This window comes from Nicotiana tabacum, chromosome 9 (assembly GCF_000715075.1).
Source record: "Nicotiana tabacum cultivar K326 chromosome 9, ASM71507v2, whole genome shotgun sequence".
Classification (NCBI taxonomy): domain Eukaryota; kingdom Viridiplantae; phylum Streptophyta; class Magnoliopsida; order Solanales; family Solanaceae; genus Nicotiana; species Nicotiana tabacum.
Genome location: NC_134088.1, coordinates 110,069,690 through 110,086,768, shown reverse-complemented (window position 1 = coordinate 110,086,768; position 17,079 = coordinate 110,069,690). Strand labels below are relative to the sequence as shown.

The 17,079-nt window shown below is 35.1% G+C and overlaps 2 protein-coding genes across 5 annotated transcripts; both read left to right on the top strand.

The window, feature by feature from the left end:
* The first annotated feature begins 2,093 nt into the window (after positions 1-2,093).
* LOC107788779 (protein-tyrosine sulfotransferase-like) lies at positions 2,094-9,495 on the top strand. 3 transcript variants are annotated; one of them, XM_016610493.2, is made up of 13 exons: positions 2,094-2,282; positions 3,336-3,423; positions 4,015-4,192; positions 4,320-4,391; positions 4,960-5,245; positions 6,373-6,513; positions 7,470-7,574; positions 7,669-7,816; positions 8,291-8,340; positions 8,456-8,524; positions 8,622-8,741; positions 8,889-9,023; positions 9,188-9,495. In XM_016610493.2, exons 2-13 carry the CDS (start codon positions 3,366-3,368, stop codon positions 9,329-9,331), a joined length of 1,506 nt encoding a protein of 501 aa, XP_016465979.2. In that variant the 5' UTR covers positions 2,094-2,282; positions 3,336-3,365; the 3' UTR covers positions 9,332-9,495. The 3 variants fall into 3 exon arrangements, with proteins under 3 accessions (XP_016465979.2, XP_016465980.2, XP_075078123.1); XM_016610494.2 differs by lacking the exon at positions 2,094-2,282 and adding an exon at positions 2,369-2,491; XM_075222022.1 differs by lacking the exon at positions 2,094-2,282 and adding an exon at positions 2,386-2,406.
* A 2,139-nt stretch (positions 9,496-11,634) lies between these two features.
* LOC107788777 (GATA transcription factor 11) lies at positions 11,635-16,486 on the top strand. Of its 2 annotated transcripts, none has more exons than XM_016610491.2 (3): positions 11,635-11,978; positions 13,048-13,311; positions 15,576-16,486. In XM_016610491.2, exons 1-3 carry the CDS (start codon positions 11,976-11,978, stop codon positions 16,227-16,229), a joined length of 921 nt encoding a protein of 306 aa, XP_016465977.1. In that variant the 5' UTR covers positions 11,635-11,975; the 3' UTR covers positions 16,230-16,486. The 2 variants fall into 2 exon arrangements, with proteins under 2 accessions (XP_016465977.1, XP_016465978.1); XM_016610492.2 differs by having other exon boundaries at positions 11,636-11,978; positions 13,051-13,311.
* The last annotated feature ends 593 nt before the right edge of the window (positions 16,487-17,079 follow it).

Here is a 17,079-nt window from a genome sequence, read left to right as displayed (position 1 = left end):
TAGTTTTTGGTAAACCCCATTGCGGGAACATGCTTTTCTTTCTTTTCCATTATTAAATGCAATGTTTTCTCTCGAGACAAGAACCAAATGGTGGTGTTGGGGAAATGATATTTATCATGTACTAACATAACAACGGCGGTGTTCGTGCCAATTTGCAGACTCTTTAACTAATCTACTCAGTAGTATGTATTAACTTTTATCGGCACTAATATCAGGTAATAATATCAGGTAACTCTGTCCATTAAACTTAGGTAGATTTATACCTAAATACTTTAGACGAAAGAGTTTTATATAGTAGAAGTTACTACTTACTAGGCTAGCAGAGGTTATTGTAAAACTGGAATTCTGATCTTCTGGTCAAGATCTGTCCTTTAAGAATTAGATATGATGTTAAAAACTATTTTCTTGTTAAATAGTTGAAGTGGAAATATGCAAAACGTAGGGGAAGTAAAATCACAATGATAAAAGTTAAATTTGCGTCATGTCATCATTGTTGTAGTTGTGTCTGGAATTCATTGGTCTAATTAATTTGTATTTGTGTTGTAGAAAGTCCTCGCTTTCCACCGAAGAGGACTATATTCAAGGGTTCAAATCTAAAACCTCTAATTAAACGCCAAAGAGTTTTTATCATTCCACCATATTTCTTGGTATTAGTTTGCCTTAACGTGGAACAAATAGAATGTGAGTGAGGCATATATGAACATAATAATGAAACATGTTGAGACTTGAGATGAAGGATAAATACCTTCTTTATTAAAAGTGAATCAGTAAGTTCTCTCCTTATAATCTCTTCTGCTTTCTTTATTGAATCAAACGTGTTATGAGTTACAAACTATCATTAAATGGGGATTAAAATAAAAAGATCAGATAGTTTAAAGAGATACTAACTTTAGTATTAAAAAGTGAACGAGGACTTCCATTTTCAATCCTTAAATGCTACAAATACAATATTCTTTAACGTGTTGTTAAATTATGAAATTTCTATAGAGCTAGTAAATACTGCAACCTAAAAAAAGAAAAATTATACTGCATAAACGTTCTTAAAAATAATAATCGATAATTGTATACTTTTTGTATATTAATATATAGTATACATATTTTGATATATAATTATTTTTGAACGATCGACCAAATGTGTAACTTGCCAAAAAAAAGAATATATAATACTATAATAAATACCACGTAGGGATAATCTTCCAACTGCTATTAAATTACAAAAAAAGATATGTATGCATTAAAGTTTTACAAGTCAGAAAAGGAAAAAAAGGGAAAGAGTATTAAGAACAAAATTAAAGTTGTACACATCCAACTCTTGTAATCTGAGTCGAGGATTACTTTTCCAATTTATTACTGGTAAATTTTATTTATTGAAAAATTAATGAAAAAAGCAAACACTAAAAAGATGCCGCCTTAAAAAAACAATAAAAAAACTACTCCACCAAGTGCAAGTGCAAAAGTGGTGGATTCCACTACTGCTAGTCTAAAACGAATAGTTAAAGACTTAAGAGTAAATGTCTACTGCTAATTCGAAGTTCTTTTTTAGGATTTTACCATTTTATGGCTAATGGTCTGTATGTTCCAAAATTATTTGAAACGTAAAAAATATTACCATAAATATTTGAAACGTAAACAATTTTGTACTAAATTGTGGATTGAAACGTAACATCAGAAATATTTTCACGAGGCACTCATTATCTAATATTTTAAATAACACTTTCTTCATCAAAAGTGAAAAAGTTAATTTTCAAATAATTCATTTCCTTCTAATTATCTAAAATTATAACTTCATATTACTTATAATTGTTAATGAACTTTAAAAAGTTCTCCTATATTTGTATTCATAGAAAATAATAAATACTCGATAAAATAATTGAGGTTAGTTCAAGCTGACTAGGACACTATCGTGGTTCAAGGGTATTTTTACTATTACAATTATTATTAATAACTCTAACATAGTAAATTGTTTTTTCAAAAAATATTTTTCGCTCAATAATTAAATATCAGTAAAATATTTTTCATATAAATATCTTTTTGACTTTGACCTTCTTCATTTTCTGATTTATTAATTAAGAAAAACACAAAAATCCCATCACACTGATCAGCGAAACAGTGTTTCGAATTTTCCAGGGAAAAGCTCAGTGGTTAGATTCCGGATACTTCTCCGATCGGAGAGGTTGCCGGCGGCGAAGTGGACCCCACCACCCCCAATTCCTGATAGTGGAGGAGTTTTCTCTGGTTTTGTGCATATTTATGAGCACGAGATCTCGAAATTCCATAAACAGGCTAGCCCCATTTTTTTTTTCTCAATTCTCTTTATTTCATGCATTCCCCCTATATATATATCTGTTTTTTTGAGTGTTGTGTGTGTGAGAGAGAGTGGATTTTCAGCTCGTTGGATTTTAGAAGGTAATTAACCTCCACCCCCTCACACACCTACACAGGAAAAAAAGAGGAAGAAAAGATTTTTACGTTGTGATTGGCGTTTTGATAGGTGGGTGGGTATTTATTTTGGATGAGTTATCATTTTCCACAATTACGTTGTGATTGGTTGAATTTTTACTGGGATTCTTGAATGGTTATGAGTATTTGCCCTGTGAATTCAGCTAGTTGTTTGTTTAAAGTTCACTCCACCCCCCCACCACCCCCAAAACAGAAAGAGAATAATTTCAAATTGTGACAGGTGTTTTGATAGATGGATGGGTGTTAAATTTGGATAAGTGCTCATTTTTCACGGTTAAAAATGCTAAAGTTTGAATTTTTACTTGGATTCTTGAATAGTTATGAGTCTGTATTATGTATATGCCCAGCGAATTCAGCTAGTTGAATGTTAATGGTCACTCCCCACTCCCCTCCCCCTCCCCCTCAGAAAAAACTTTACAGTTGTGATTGGTGTTTTCATAGATGGGTGGGTGTTAAATTTGGGTAAGTGACATACATATATATATATATATCCCTGTGAATTCAACTAGCTGAATGTTAATGGTCCCCCCCCCCCCCATTTGGCGTTTTTATATTTGGGTGGATGTTATAATTTGGATTAGTCTGTGTTTAGCACTGTTGAAAGTGCTGAAGTTTGAATTTTTACTTGGACTCTTGAGTAGTTGCGAGTGTCTCTGTGTGTATTATCTATATGCCCTGTGTATTCAGCTAGTTGAATGTTGAAGGCGTCCCACCCCCCTGTTATTGGTGATTTCATAATTGGGTGGGTGTTAGAGGACTAATGTCCGGTTAAAAGTGCTGAAGTTTGAATCTTTACTTTGATTCTTGAATAGTTATCGGGGTCTACACTTCATTGGAGGATTCTGATTGTAAAAAGTTCTTCTTCGTCGTTTCAGTTTGACTTTTGGGATAGATTGGAGGTGGGAATGAGGCAGAAGGGTGATAAGTTTGACGTTCTTGTGATCCTGGTGTTTTTGCTCTTGGGTATGTCTCTTTATTTATTGCTTATTCTTTTGTACTTTATATCATGGATAGATTTTGGTCTGAAGGATATTTAGCTGTTTTTCTCCTTAAGAAATGTATGAATTCTCAGTATCTACTTGTTTAAACCTATACCCCTCTTTGTTAATTTCTAGTATTGCATGGGCATTCTACTTCTGGCTAGCACATTCCTCTCTTGATTTCCTTTGGGGTTCAGGGAAGACTAAGGCTTGTAAAAAGAAGCTAATTTAGTCTTTGAACCTCGTATATATTTAGTAAAGTTCAACAGCAAAAATTTAAAGGCCTTCTTGTGATTAAAAATTTGCCGTCCTGAAAATCTCTATTATAGCTCTGATTGAAAGCTGAATGTTTCATGATACTTCTGATTTGAATATTGTCACGATGATGATATCTGTCCTTGTGTTTTTTGTTTGGGAAGTTACATGCGAATGCTGTTTATGTTGTAAGTGAAGCATTATGGATACGATTCATATGAAGTTCATAAGATTTTTTCATAAGCATGTCATGGAGCTCAGTTTAGGGGAATGGGGATTTATATTTATCTGGGAAGTGATAATGTTGTTTGGTGCGCAGTTTCTACCATATCAAAGGCATCTGACAGCAAAGATGGCTTCGTGCAGTGTGAACACATTGTCAAGCAGTGGGCGGCTTCTTCACTTGACTTGGAAGTCAAAGATGACAAACATGTCTTGCAGAACTTGCTCTTTTTTCTTCATGTCCCCAGGACTGGAGGGCGAACATATTTTCATTGGTACAAATGGCTTCCATCGATAAATTCCTTACCCTTTGACAGGGATGAGGAACAGAACTGCTTCGACGAAACATTGCATATAATGATCTGCATATTGGCTAATGATTTATTAATCGTGTTTGTGCAGCTTTCTTAAAAAGCTTTATGCCAGTTCTTTGGAGTGTCCACGTTCGTATGATAAGTTAAGGATTGATCCAAGGTAATAATTTCTTCATTCTTTATGCATCAAATCGTCGCAAGTATTGGTCATTACTACTTTCAAAGTTGTTAGAACGTTATATTAGATGCTATGAGAAGGCACCTAAGCGAACTCATAAGTTAAGTTGAAATGACAAATTGCATTAGGCATTCCAGTGTAGTAAGGTAACTTCTGCCCATTTGACTCTTCGTTTTACTCCTATTTGTGTATTTTGGAAGTTAGAGTTAATGGGAGCATTATATGATTCAGAGTATTTAGCTTTATTGAGAAGAAATAAATGGTTTACCGAACTAAAGTACATATTTTTATAAGGTCTGGTTGTTTGGAAGCATCCAGGTAGAAGCTATTATATCAATCATTTTGAAGTGTGCTGGAGCACGAAATCTCTCTGCTTTTACTTCAGCAGTCTTCCTATGGTAATATAGTAATAGAGAAGCAATTCTGATTAGCGCTACTGTACAGTTTGTTCTTTGTCTATCTGCTTCCTCTTTTCCTTTTTACCTTTTTCAGTTCAGGAAATCTAATTAATAGTTGCTCTCAATTTTACTACTTTTCTTTGCTGGTGCAGACAACCAAAATGCCGCTTGCTGGTTACTCACGATGACTACAGCATGATGTCCAAACTTCCCAAGGATGAAACTTCTGTGGTGACAATCCTTAGGAATCCAATTGACCGCGTTTTTAGTGCTTACGAGTTTTCTGTGGAGGTAGCAGCTAGGTTCTTGGTGCACCCTAACTTGACATCTGCCACTAGAATGTCTGGACGGCTGCGTTCAAAAAATACAATCAGCACTCTGGATATTTGGCCATGGAAGTATTTGGTCCCTTGGATGAGAGAAGATCTATTTGTTCGAGTATGTCTTTTTAACAGCATTTGTCCATTCATCATCTTGTCCAGTGAGCTTTACCTATCATGCATGCCTCTATATTAACAAGTTATACATATACATCTAAAAACCTTATTCAGCCAAATATATTAACCACCGTTGTCAAAGACGCGCTTAAGACCTGAAGCGAGGCTCAAACACGTTGAGCGTTTCGCCTCGCTTTGTGGGTGCTTTAGTGTTGCATCAAAGCTCTAAGGTATACTTTTCCTTGCCAATGAGTGTAATCCTGAAAAGGTGACCTTAAACAATTGATATTTCACTTTATTGTGAATAGTTTTTCAATTTCTTTGTCCATATATTTGCTATTCATGCTTATAATGATTAGTCTTGGACTACATGCATAGTTTTACTTTTTCTCCCGTTACGCCTTTTTTGATTAAAGCCCACGCTTTATTTGCGCTTAAAGCCCCAACGGACCTTAGAGCTATTTTGCGCTTTTCGCCTTTGATAAATTAACCTGAAAGTATAATTGTCTTTATCTAGTTTTCTTTCCTCATCCTCCAAATGTATTCAGACTCTGTCAATACCAACATGTTGATCAGATAGTTCCTTACCAACCCATGGTTGAATGGGTTCCTTTACTGATCATTCGCTGCTTCCTTGCCATCGGAAATTATATTCAGTTTTTCTTTTCTAGCATATTCCGCAGTATAGTCTGTACTATGTATCAGGTATTCCTGAGGTAGTGATAGTCATGGATGTCCTGTTTCTCAGATATCTCATCATATGATGCCTCTGTTTTGTTTGGATGCTTCTTAGTTGCATTTATTTGGTTGCTAAATAAAGTACAAGATGCTTATTATTTTAAATAATTCCTCTTTCTAGTGTGTACAACAACTGGTCCGAAACACATTACCTTGTTTATTTTGAGACATTATATGTTTCTACTATGTATGAAGTTCTTTTCTGATTGTATTAGGAGGCTTATTTCAAAATACAATTAAAATGACTAATAATCTTTTACTAGGTTTGCCCCCTCTGATGTGGAGGCAGGGGCAGCAAGGTGGGGGGAATTTCTGTCATGCATTTCTCCGTAGCATTATGAATTTGTCTTACTTAAATCATTAATATGTTGCATATCCTCTGGGCTGCAGAGGGAAGCAAGAAAACAAAAGGGCAATTCTGCTGTTGCAAGCACTAATCCATATGATATGGAGGAGATGGTGATACCTCTACATGAGTATATTAACAATCCTATTGCTCGGGACATCATTCACAATGGAGCCACATTTCAGGTATTATTGCCTGGTTTTATAGTTACAATTTGAAACCGTGCGACCTCCTTTTCGTTTTCTGCATTCCATTGTTTGGAGTTCTACAAAAGCTTAAATTAGGGATCCAACTCGGAACTTTTGTGGGAAGGTTGTGAATGGCATGCTTATGTTGGTATTTTACTATAAAAAAGGGCAGCCCGGTGCCCTTTTTCTTCTGCTTGATTGGTTAATTGGTGTTTAACTGGTTACTGGAACTACAGTTGGAATCCTTTTCTTTTCTGTTTCATTCTTTTCAGAAAACATTGGCAAACTGCAATGAAACTGCAAATTGCTTTAAACTTTGAACGTGTTGGCCCTAGACCAGCCTCAGATACTGCCTTGCGTGCTATTTGCTGTATCATGAAATAGTCTCTTGCTTTAACAATTTTATGCTTTTGAAAATGTTTTCTCAAAACAGATTCTTCAATTAATGCAAAAAAAAAAAAGAGAAAAAAAAAGAAGCAACAATGATATATGACGAGGCTCCTTATCATTTCTTTGGCTGTAGCAAAGGAGGGATTCTTTTCTTAGAGAGTGGATAGAAAGGAAAAAAAACATTAGTGCTGTTTCTGCATAATTGTTTTGGTGCCTGCCTTTATAATTGTCTCTGCTCAGAATGTCACAACTAGTATATCACGATAACCATGAAGCCTAGGATCAATTTACCAGAGCCTGGCATATATAGTAGGGTTGATACCATACAAGTTTACTGAGATTAGATAATCTAGTAACCTGGGATAAAGAAGTTGCTATTTAGTTGATTATAATGGTATGCATACAACATTCCTTGTGTCTAACGAGTGGGGCAGCAATAGCATAACTAAAATTTTGTTCTTGATTTCTGAAGGATGGAAAGAAAAGAAACCCCTCCCCCTCTCCCGACCCAAAGGAATGGCTCTTGAAGTTGTTTCATCTGCCTGATAGTGTCTAATTTATAGGTCGCAGGACTTACAAACAACTCTTATCTGACAGAGGCACATGACATTCGTCACTGTGTACTGAAGTATCAGTCTCTTGGAGATTATGTGCTTAAGGTTGCAAAGGTAATAAGCCACGCTAAATAGCGACTCTTCTGTAATATACTCTGCTATTATCCCCTTCTTGATGATGGTTGAAATTACTTGTAAATTCTTGCAGAAGAGGTTGGATGATATGTTGTATGTTGGACTCACGGAGAACCACAAAGAATCAGCCACCATGTTTGCAAATGTAGTCGGTACTCAGGCAATTTCACAGTTCACTAGTTCTAGATCACATGGAGATCATGCTGCTAATAACAACTCAGGTCAGTTTAGAAGCACCTTATTTCACCGAATTGATGTCTTGGCTACAAATATTCCTTTTTTGTTCTACGGGTATCATGTAACAGTCAATGGTGGGATGAATATCAGTTTGAACACACTAAGCAGACGCTCAGCTATACACTTCTTTTTTCTATTTATTTTTGTTCTTGATGGGGTGAGTTATTGAACCCGTCACTGAAGCTTCCACCTTACGAGAGCGATTTTGGTGGTCCCATTTTTTTTCTTATTGCTTCATCAAAAATTCCAAAAATTGGTCAGAATTAGAGGTTGAGTTTATAGAAATGTTTTAAAAGTTCCTTATCAAAAAAAATAGAAATGTTTCAAACGTGAGTTTATAGAAATGTTTCAAATTGATTTCTCAAGAACGGCCTATTTTCTGCTAGAATCTAGTGTTTTTCAAGTTGGACACTTACTAAGTTGTAGTTTTGACGATTACATCATCTGGTTGTGCACAGAACAGAGATCTTCACTGCTAGAATCTGATTTTGATAACACTTATCACCATGTAAGATTTCTGTCTCTCTTGAAATGTGATCATTAATTGCCTTATCGGCTTTAAATGCCTGTTTGAATATCATATTAAGCTGTGACTTTAATCCTTCATTTCGCCCAAACTTCAGAGCAACAGCTCATACGAAAAGCCCAGTCAAATCTCATCAGTTGAGCGAGGTGAAGCGACAAAGGAAAATGTAAGCCCATTCCTTTGAAGTCGAAGACAATGTCTTTCTGTTCTAACTGCAACATATGAGAATGTTCCAAAATGTAACTTTTCTGCCTCCATAACAGATGACTGTAGGAAAACTCATGGATGTGTATGAGAGCTGCATTTCGAACTTAAGGAAGTCCCAATCTGAAAGACGTGTAAATTCTTTAAAGAAAATTTCTCCAGCAAATTTTACAAAGGAGGTATTGTAGCCAAATCCTGTTCTGTTTTTCAACCTCCTGCAATTTTCATTTTTACATGTTTGCCCACGCAGTTCTACATACTTGGTTTCAGATTTATCAAGGGTTCAATCATCTTATCATAGACATTCATGGTTTCAAATTTGACAGGGACGTCGTCAGGTGTCTGAAGCACTTCTTCAGGAGATCACATCGTTAAACAGCCTAGACGTGGAGCTTTATAAATATGCCCAAACGATCTTTGCAAATCAACACAAACTCATGTTGCAGAACAAGATTGTCACAGTAAGTGCCCAAACGATCTTTGCAAGTTAACATATCTTTGCATAAGCTACAAGCACTAGAGCATGTTTGTGTCTCATCCTAAGGAATTTTACGTAGGGCATGGATTTCAACGAGAGCATTCTATTTAATAAGTTGCAGGCTTAATCGTTTGTGCTATTTTGCAGAACCAGGTGGACAATGGGTTCGACGATTCATATGGTGCATTTTCTTGGGAAGCCATTTCTATTGCCGTTTCCGTGCTCTTTGTTCTTCTAGTTGCTGTTCTTTTTGAAACTGCAAAAAGAAGAACATCGAAACTTAAGTTATGATTGTATTGCAATATCTCCGACATTAATGACCGGAAAAAAGGAAAAGAAATTGAATAGAAAGATAAAGTTAGCTCAGTTAGCATGTAAGATGATATAGTGGAGGTAACTATACTCGCATGCAATTTTGTGGGTAAATCAAAGCTTAATGTAAAATTTTGTTCCAATACCCCTTGCTGGCTACTGCTTCTTGTTTACTATATACTTTTCTATTAGATGTTCTAAGCAAATTTTCTCTCTGCTTCTTCGGGTAGGGATAAGGTTTGCGACTCTGCGTATACACTACCCTTACCAGACCTCACTTGTGGGATTTTATTGGTCGTCGTCGTTGTTCTAAGCAATTTTTGTTTATATTCCCAAATATGTTTCACTGAAAATCAAACCCTTTTAAAGGGAGTATAAAACTACTTATGTTGTAAAAATAACAAATACCCGGTTACAGAAGTGGATTCTCAGGCAAACCACATGGCATTTGATTTACTTGTTTTTAGAATTTTGGTTTTTATTCAGATTTTTGGATTATGGTTCGGATTTAATTTTTGAAAATTTTGAATTTCAGATTTTTGTATCTCCGCAAATTCAAATTATTTATACCTTATGTAGTTATAACCCATGCCAAGTTAGTCCGTTAGCAAACTAAATCAGTCAATATTCATTTTCACGTACCGATTCTAAGTAAATCGTTTGCACGATCAAGTGATTAATATTTAACCCCCCCTCTATCGCTAATTAAGGTGGAATTAAACGTTTTGAATTTGCAGTTTCTTCACTAATGTTAGGAGAGTAATTGCAATATTTTAACACGGAACGAGGGATTATTACGGCAAATTGATATGAATACCTTAGTTGAATATGCTTTCTTCTAAGAAAAAAAGTCTAATTTAGCGAAAATTAAAATATGAAATAACTGTTATTGTTTCCTTTTTGTGGTTTCGTTATTGTATTTCTTTTGGACTATGTTGTGACTTTGTTTTTCCTGAGCCGATGATCTATCAAAAACAATCTTCCTACCTTGTCAAGTAGGGGTAAGGTTGCGTACACATTACCCTCTTCAGACTCCACAGACAGGGATAAGAAAATCGATTTGTGTATTTAAAATCCAAACTAAAGTTACTGTATCTAGTCCGAACTGTGCGAATCCACCCCTACTAGTATGTATCTAGTCCGAACTGTCCGAATCCACCCCTACTAGTACGTATCACTGCATTTTCCTTTGCATTCTACCATACGTTTTTATAGATCAATAAATATCATATTTAGATGTATATTGCAATTCAATCTAATTACAACTATTCTAAAAAAATTCTACCAAGGATAAATGATCCAAGCATACATACATACAATAAAAGAAACACTAGAAAGCATTTCAAACAGAAACTGTCCAATCGGCACACAGTAACATTAGAACCTCCCAACCAAAATCATATGCATTATTGCATCAAATTATTAGTGTCAGAATTTTTTTTGATGGGGTCAAAGAAAAATAGACCCCAAAAAAAAAAAATCAATTTTCTTTTTTGGAATTATACTGTATTAGTATTACCCTTTGGTCAGAAGGGACCATCACAAATATTGGACCCACTTAACAACTCATCAATTATCAGATAGGAGTAACATTTACACAAACTCAGGTCCCATACCATCAAAATTATCGTAAAATTTATTCATTTTAGATATTTATATTAAATTAATAAATATAAAATATATATCTTTGATACCTAAATTATCACTTAACAATATTTAAACAATTAAACAAGTATTTGAATTTAAATTATTTTATTTGACATAAATAAATGTGTAGAAACCTTAAAGCAACGGTAAATTATCGCAGAAATGATACCGGGTAGCCACTTTTAAAGGCTGTTATTTAAGAATTAGTCAGTGTGTCCTGAATTTTAATTTTTCGGTTCAATTTTATAGGACAAAAACTTCCAGAATTGTGTTAAGTTAAGATTTTTAGTTTAAAATTTTAGGACAATATAAATACTGGCTAATCTCTAAATAATATCCCTGAGAATGACTATTTGTGCAATTGCCATAAAATTATCACTGTGTGGCTTATAGATTACGGTTCGAGCCTTAAAAGCAGCCACTTACTTGTATTAAGTTAGGCTGTCTACATCACATCACTTATGTGCGGCCCTTTCCCTGACCTTGTGTGACCCTTTCCCCGACTCTATGTGAATATCATATACTTTGTGCACCGTATTGTCGTTCAATAAATATCATATGCAAATAAATATTTATCTTAAAATTAGACCATAAGTCATAAGATCACTTGTCTCTCCCTCCAAAACAATCACATGATCCGCCGACCATTTCACTTCCCTGCTCCTCCTCTTCACCCTATCAAATTGCATTATTTCATTAATTTACTTTTTTCACGAAAACTTAAAGTCTGAATTTCGAAAATCCAAACTCTCCAAATACTCACCAATTCAGACAAAAAGATTTCGAAAAAAAGTTATAAAAAAAAAAAAGAAAAAAAAAAGAAAAAAAAAAGAAAAAGCTTTTATTTTTCTTATTCCCCTTTATCTATATCCTCTTTCTTACCCTATCTTTTTGTTATTCGTCTATTCTCTGCAAAACTAAACTTCGCCCATAAAGTGCAAATGCCATACTCAAGGGTTTAAGGGGTTTTTGTTCTATGGTAAGTACACATGCAAAATATTCACTTCTTTTTTCTCATACCCATTTCACTATTTTAACTAAAGTTTGCATCTTTTTAAGGTAAAAACTCACCTTGTGTTTTTTTTCCAGCTTTTTAAGGTGTGTTGAGAAAATGGGTCAAATATTTTTGAAGATTTTTGCTACTTTTTTGTATAAATGGCTAATTTAGCTTAATGGGTCACTGAAATTACTGAGCTTTTGAGTTTTTTCCTTGGGAATTAATTTTTTCTATTTTATTGCCTTTTTTTCATATATTTTTTAGCTGCTGAACTGAGCCGACATGTTTGTCTCTTGTTAAGTTTGCTAGGGCAAAGGTTTTTTTGGTCATGTGAAGTTGATGGTACTGTTTAGGAAAGTGACTGACAAAACGTCGTCGTTTTTATTAGGAGTAAGATTATTTTTCTTAATTTTATAATTAACACGTGTTTTTTTTAATTATCAGTTTTTCCCTAATTTGGTCAACAATTACTCTATTTAGACCAAAAGATTCTCCTTCTGCAGCATTCTCTTGATTTATCCAGGTGCAGAATTAGTCTATATTTTAAAGTGATTAATATAATGGGTATTTAAAATTAATTTTTTTCATTAGTGTGATAAGTACTTTATCATAATTAGATGAAGATTCTATTTCATAATTGGATTCTAATTAGAATCCTATTTTTGGTACAATTTTAGTACATAGCACAAAGACACGTATCAAATATGTTGCAACTTTGTTCCTTACCTACTAAGATTTTGTATAAGCAAAAATTCGTGTACCCTTATATGGATAAAATTTGAATAGGTAATATTAATCCAACCTTATGTATAGTATTTACCCTTTTTTTCTCTTTAAATAAACCTTAGTAATCTATTTCCTAGGTTAGGTTCACGTTTACTTAAATAGTGCTACATAATTTTGGAAAAAAAATATAATCTATATGGTGAGTTACGTGTATGAATTTTGTGCATGAGTCCTTTTTAAATACTCTTTAATGGTATCATTGTCATAAGTATTTTGTTCTGTTTTTTTTGGTGTTTTAAAGTTATAATCTTTTTTTGTACCTCAGAAGATGACTATGGTTGGACATTGTGGTTATTTGGATGGAATTCCAACTGGTCCTGTTGTTGATGAAGATTTTGATGATATACTCAATTTCTTGGATTTTCCCTTGGAAAGTTTGGAAGAAGATGGACAAGGTGTAGAATGGGATGCTAGTGAGTCCAAGTTTCTTGGACCGATTCCGACGGATGCTCTTATGGCTTTCCCGCCCGTGCCTCAAGGCAACATTGGTAACAGTCGGGTGAAGGCAGAGCCAAATTCCAATCATCCTGTGAGTTTTCAGTTTTCTTTTGTAAAGCTTGTTTATGTTGAATGCTTTTGTGTTGTATGTTTTTGGTTTCTTTGTTTTGTAAACAAATATGCAAGTTGGTGGCGTAGACTTATGGTTAAGAGGTTTTAGTAGTTTATATTGTTGCTCTTTAATGAGAATGCTGCTGATAATAAGGGTGAACTATGTCTTCTATTTGGAAGCCTATAAACCAGGGGCAGTGTCAAAGCATGAAAGTTGGTACTTCTGGTTAAATTTGTTCGACTCACGCATGCCCCCTTTTTTTTTTTATGTTCCTGTCGAGCCTCTACTGTTTTCAATTATGGATTCACATATGAAAGCAATGGCATTCTTGTATTGGAAATCCAAGGTTTGATAAACAAAGAACAGCTTATGTAATGTTAAGATATGCCCATGCTTGATTCCTAATAAACAATGTAATTCTAAGGTGATTGTGTTGGCTTTGCTTCTATTTTCTTTTCCTTTCAATCTGTCCTATGCCTTTTTTCTGCAAATGTAGTCCTTTGCTCTCTCCAAACTATCGTGCAGTTTTAGGAGAAAGAAGGATTTTCTATTTGTTTCCTTGTAACACTTGTTCTAAAAATATATTAACTTCTTCTTCTCCCTCTCCCTCTCTCTGTTTCTTTTTGTTTTTGGTTTCTGTTTTCTGCTTCTCCTAGTTGCTCCTTGGTAAAAACTGCATGAGCGAAGGCCAGAACTTGTGTTACATGGAATTCTGCGAAATATACTGTACCAGCTTGTCATAATGTTACGGGATTGAAATGGAAGGATGAAATATATATATATTTAAATCTTGCTTAAGTTGGTGCCTCATTTAAAGAAAAATGATATGGCGTCCTTATCGAAAAGGTAATACCAAAAAACGCAAGTGTCCCTATCTAGAAGCTACAATAAAATGTTGGGTTACAAGCTGTTCCTTTTCATCTCTTCTGCTAATGAAAATTCTTGGGTGGAGAATACCTACTCCAATTGCTATCGTCCATCATCTGCTATGGTGTCTGGTTAAAGGATAGTGCCATGATCAACGTGTAAGAAAACTAGTTCATCAACTAAGTACTTGGCTTGCTTGAAATTTGCAGTTGGTAATGTGGTTTATATAAGTTACTATGAGTGATCACAGCTAGCGGCATTGAGTCAAAGTCTCGGTCACTTTAGCTGAATTAACCTTTAGTTTCAGTTGAAAATATTAAAGAACTTCCTATCCCTATTTTTAGTTCTTCTTAAAGATTAATGAACCTCAAATTTCTGCGAAGATGGGGATTGTCAGAGTCAGTAAAGATGTTATTGTATCTTTCTTGGCGATTCTTTTTTCTTCATAAGATATCTGTCATAAGGAGTTTTGATCTTCTGAAGAAGAGTAACTTGTATGTTTAATAGAAGAACATATTGAACCTTTGTACTTGAATTGCTGACCATAAAGGTTAAGAAACGAGAAGATTATTCTTGTTGCTCAGTCTTTTGCTTCTCTGAAGAAAGAACTAATCTGTTGCACTGAAACAATACAAAAGCAATTCTCTGAAAATTCCACCTAATAAAGTAATTCATGTCTCTCTTCTAGGTTTGAAGTTAATAAACTAATTTTAACTTCTGAAACCTTGATAGCTAGCGATTAACATGATGCTTTTCTTTAAGCTGTTTTGTTCATTTATTTGTGTTTCTCAAAGTGCAGCAGAACATTCTCACCTTGTAGAATTGCTTATCTAAACATGCAAGCCCATCAAGATATTAGAAGAATTAACTCAAATAGCCGCCCACAAGACTTCTTAAACTAGAAATAGCTGGTGGATGCAGTGGCGGAGCTAGCCCTTTGCTTACGGGTTCGGCCGAACCTAGTAGTTTTTGTAGACTCTGTATTTATCTTGTGAAATTTATGGAATATGTACAAATCATTATTTTAAAACCCAGTAACTTAAAAGAACTAGAATCCCAAACCCATAAACTTCAAATCCTGGCTCCGCCTCTGAGTGGATGTATAATATTATGTGTAATTCATGTATAATATGTGTATAACCGCGTATAATCAGTGTGTAATCTATGTATACTGACTAGGAAAAGTAAATAGTGAATCCGGCCAGATATTTTTGTAAAAGCTGAACGCAGTTACGCATGTAACTTCTTAGTTCTTTTGTTTCTCATAGTTTTTCTTTGTAAGCTGTTGTAATCAACTCTTAAAAGAGTGGTAGTGCAGAAAAGCTGCTTGTCATTTATATATCACATACGTTCCTAATTAAGCGCTACCTTATCAGATCAAAGTTACTGAAGGCCAGGGAAGTGGTATTTTCCAGACGCAAAGCCCGGTTTCAGTTCTTGAAAGCAGCAACTCCTGCTCTGGTGGAAAGAGCATATCCATCAAACATGACATTGCCATTCCCGTACGTCCACGCTCCAAGCGTCCGCGATCTTCAGCTCTTAATCCATGGATTTTGATGCCTCCCATATCTGCTACAAGATTTGCATCCAAGAAGACTTGTGATGCTAGAAAGGGTAAAGAGAAGAAGAGAAAGATGTCACTGCTATCAGTGCCACAGATAGCAGATGTTACCAAGAAGAAGACAACCTCCACGCAACAGTCTAGTTTCAAAAAATGCACACATTGTCAAGTCACGAAGACACCTCAGTGGAGAGAGGGACCATTGGGACCAAAGACATTATGCAATGCCTGTGGAGTTCGCTATCGGTCAGGGCGTCTATTCCCAGAGTACCGACCTGCTGCTAGTCCTACATTTGTTCCAACTTTGCACTCAAACTCTCACAGGAAAGTCGTAGAGATGAGAAAAAAAGCTCTGTATGGAGAAACATCTGCACTCGAGGAACCTCACAGTGTGATCGTAGAGGGCCCTCCAATGTCACCGGCGCCAGAGTTTGTTCCAATGAGTAGCTATTTGTTTGATGTATACTGAAGAGATGATTATACTTTTAGTTAGGAGCTTAATTTTAGTTTATTGTTTTATTTTCGATGGGGTCATGGGTGGTTCTGCTGGTATGGTGGCTACTCGCGTTATGTGTCGATGTACAAATGTTGAATCTTAGGTGTCTAGATTAGATAATTGATTGGAGGTCAGAAGGAAAAGCTTTGAATCAATGTTTGATAAAGCAGTTCCTCTTATGTAAAAACTGAACTAGATATAGTAGATGGCTAGGTTTCATTTTTACCCCCTTTATTTGGCCTTCAATATATTTTTATTAGTCTTAGTGTCTATGGAGTAGTAGCTTTTAGATACAAGAATTTGCATATTTGCAACATGATTTTGAATGTTTTCTCTTCAAAGAGGATTGATCTTGCCACACTGCAAATATTTTGTGTTTCATTTAAAGAGATTGGAGTTGCATTACATCCAACACTAGCAACTTAAATCTGTACTCAAATGTTGCAAAGTTCAGATTTTACCAAGCCTCTTACATGTTCTTGCTGGCTGTTCTACTATTCACGTGCTCACTCCTTTTCAAAGAAACAACTACACTTCAATCGCAAGTAAGTTGAGGTCGCCCAGTTGAATTCTCATGTCATTGAAGGGGAGTCTTGGAGCAACGATAAAATTGTCTCCCTGTGACTTATAGGTCACGGATTCGAGTTGTGAAATCAGTTAGTGATACTTGCATCAGGGTAGGTTTCTTACATCGCACCCTTTGGTGTGCGGCCCTTCCCCGGACCCTACGTGAATGCGAGATGCTTCGTATATCGGGTCATGTATCGTTCTATTCAAGCTCGTTTCAGTTCAATGCAAATATGCGATGTCATTTAGTTGGTAT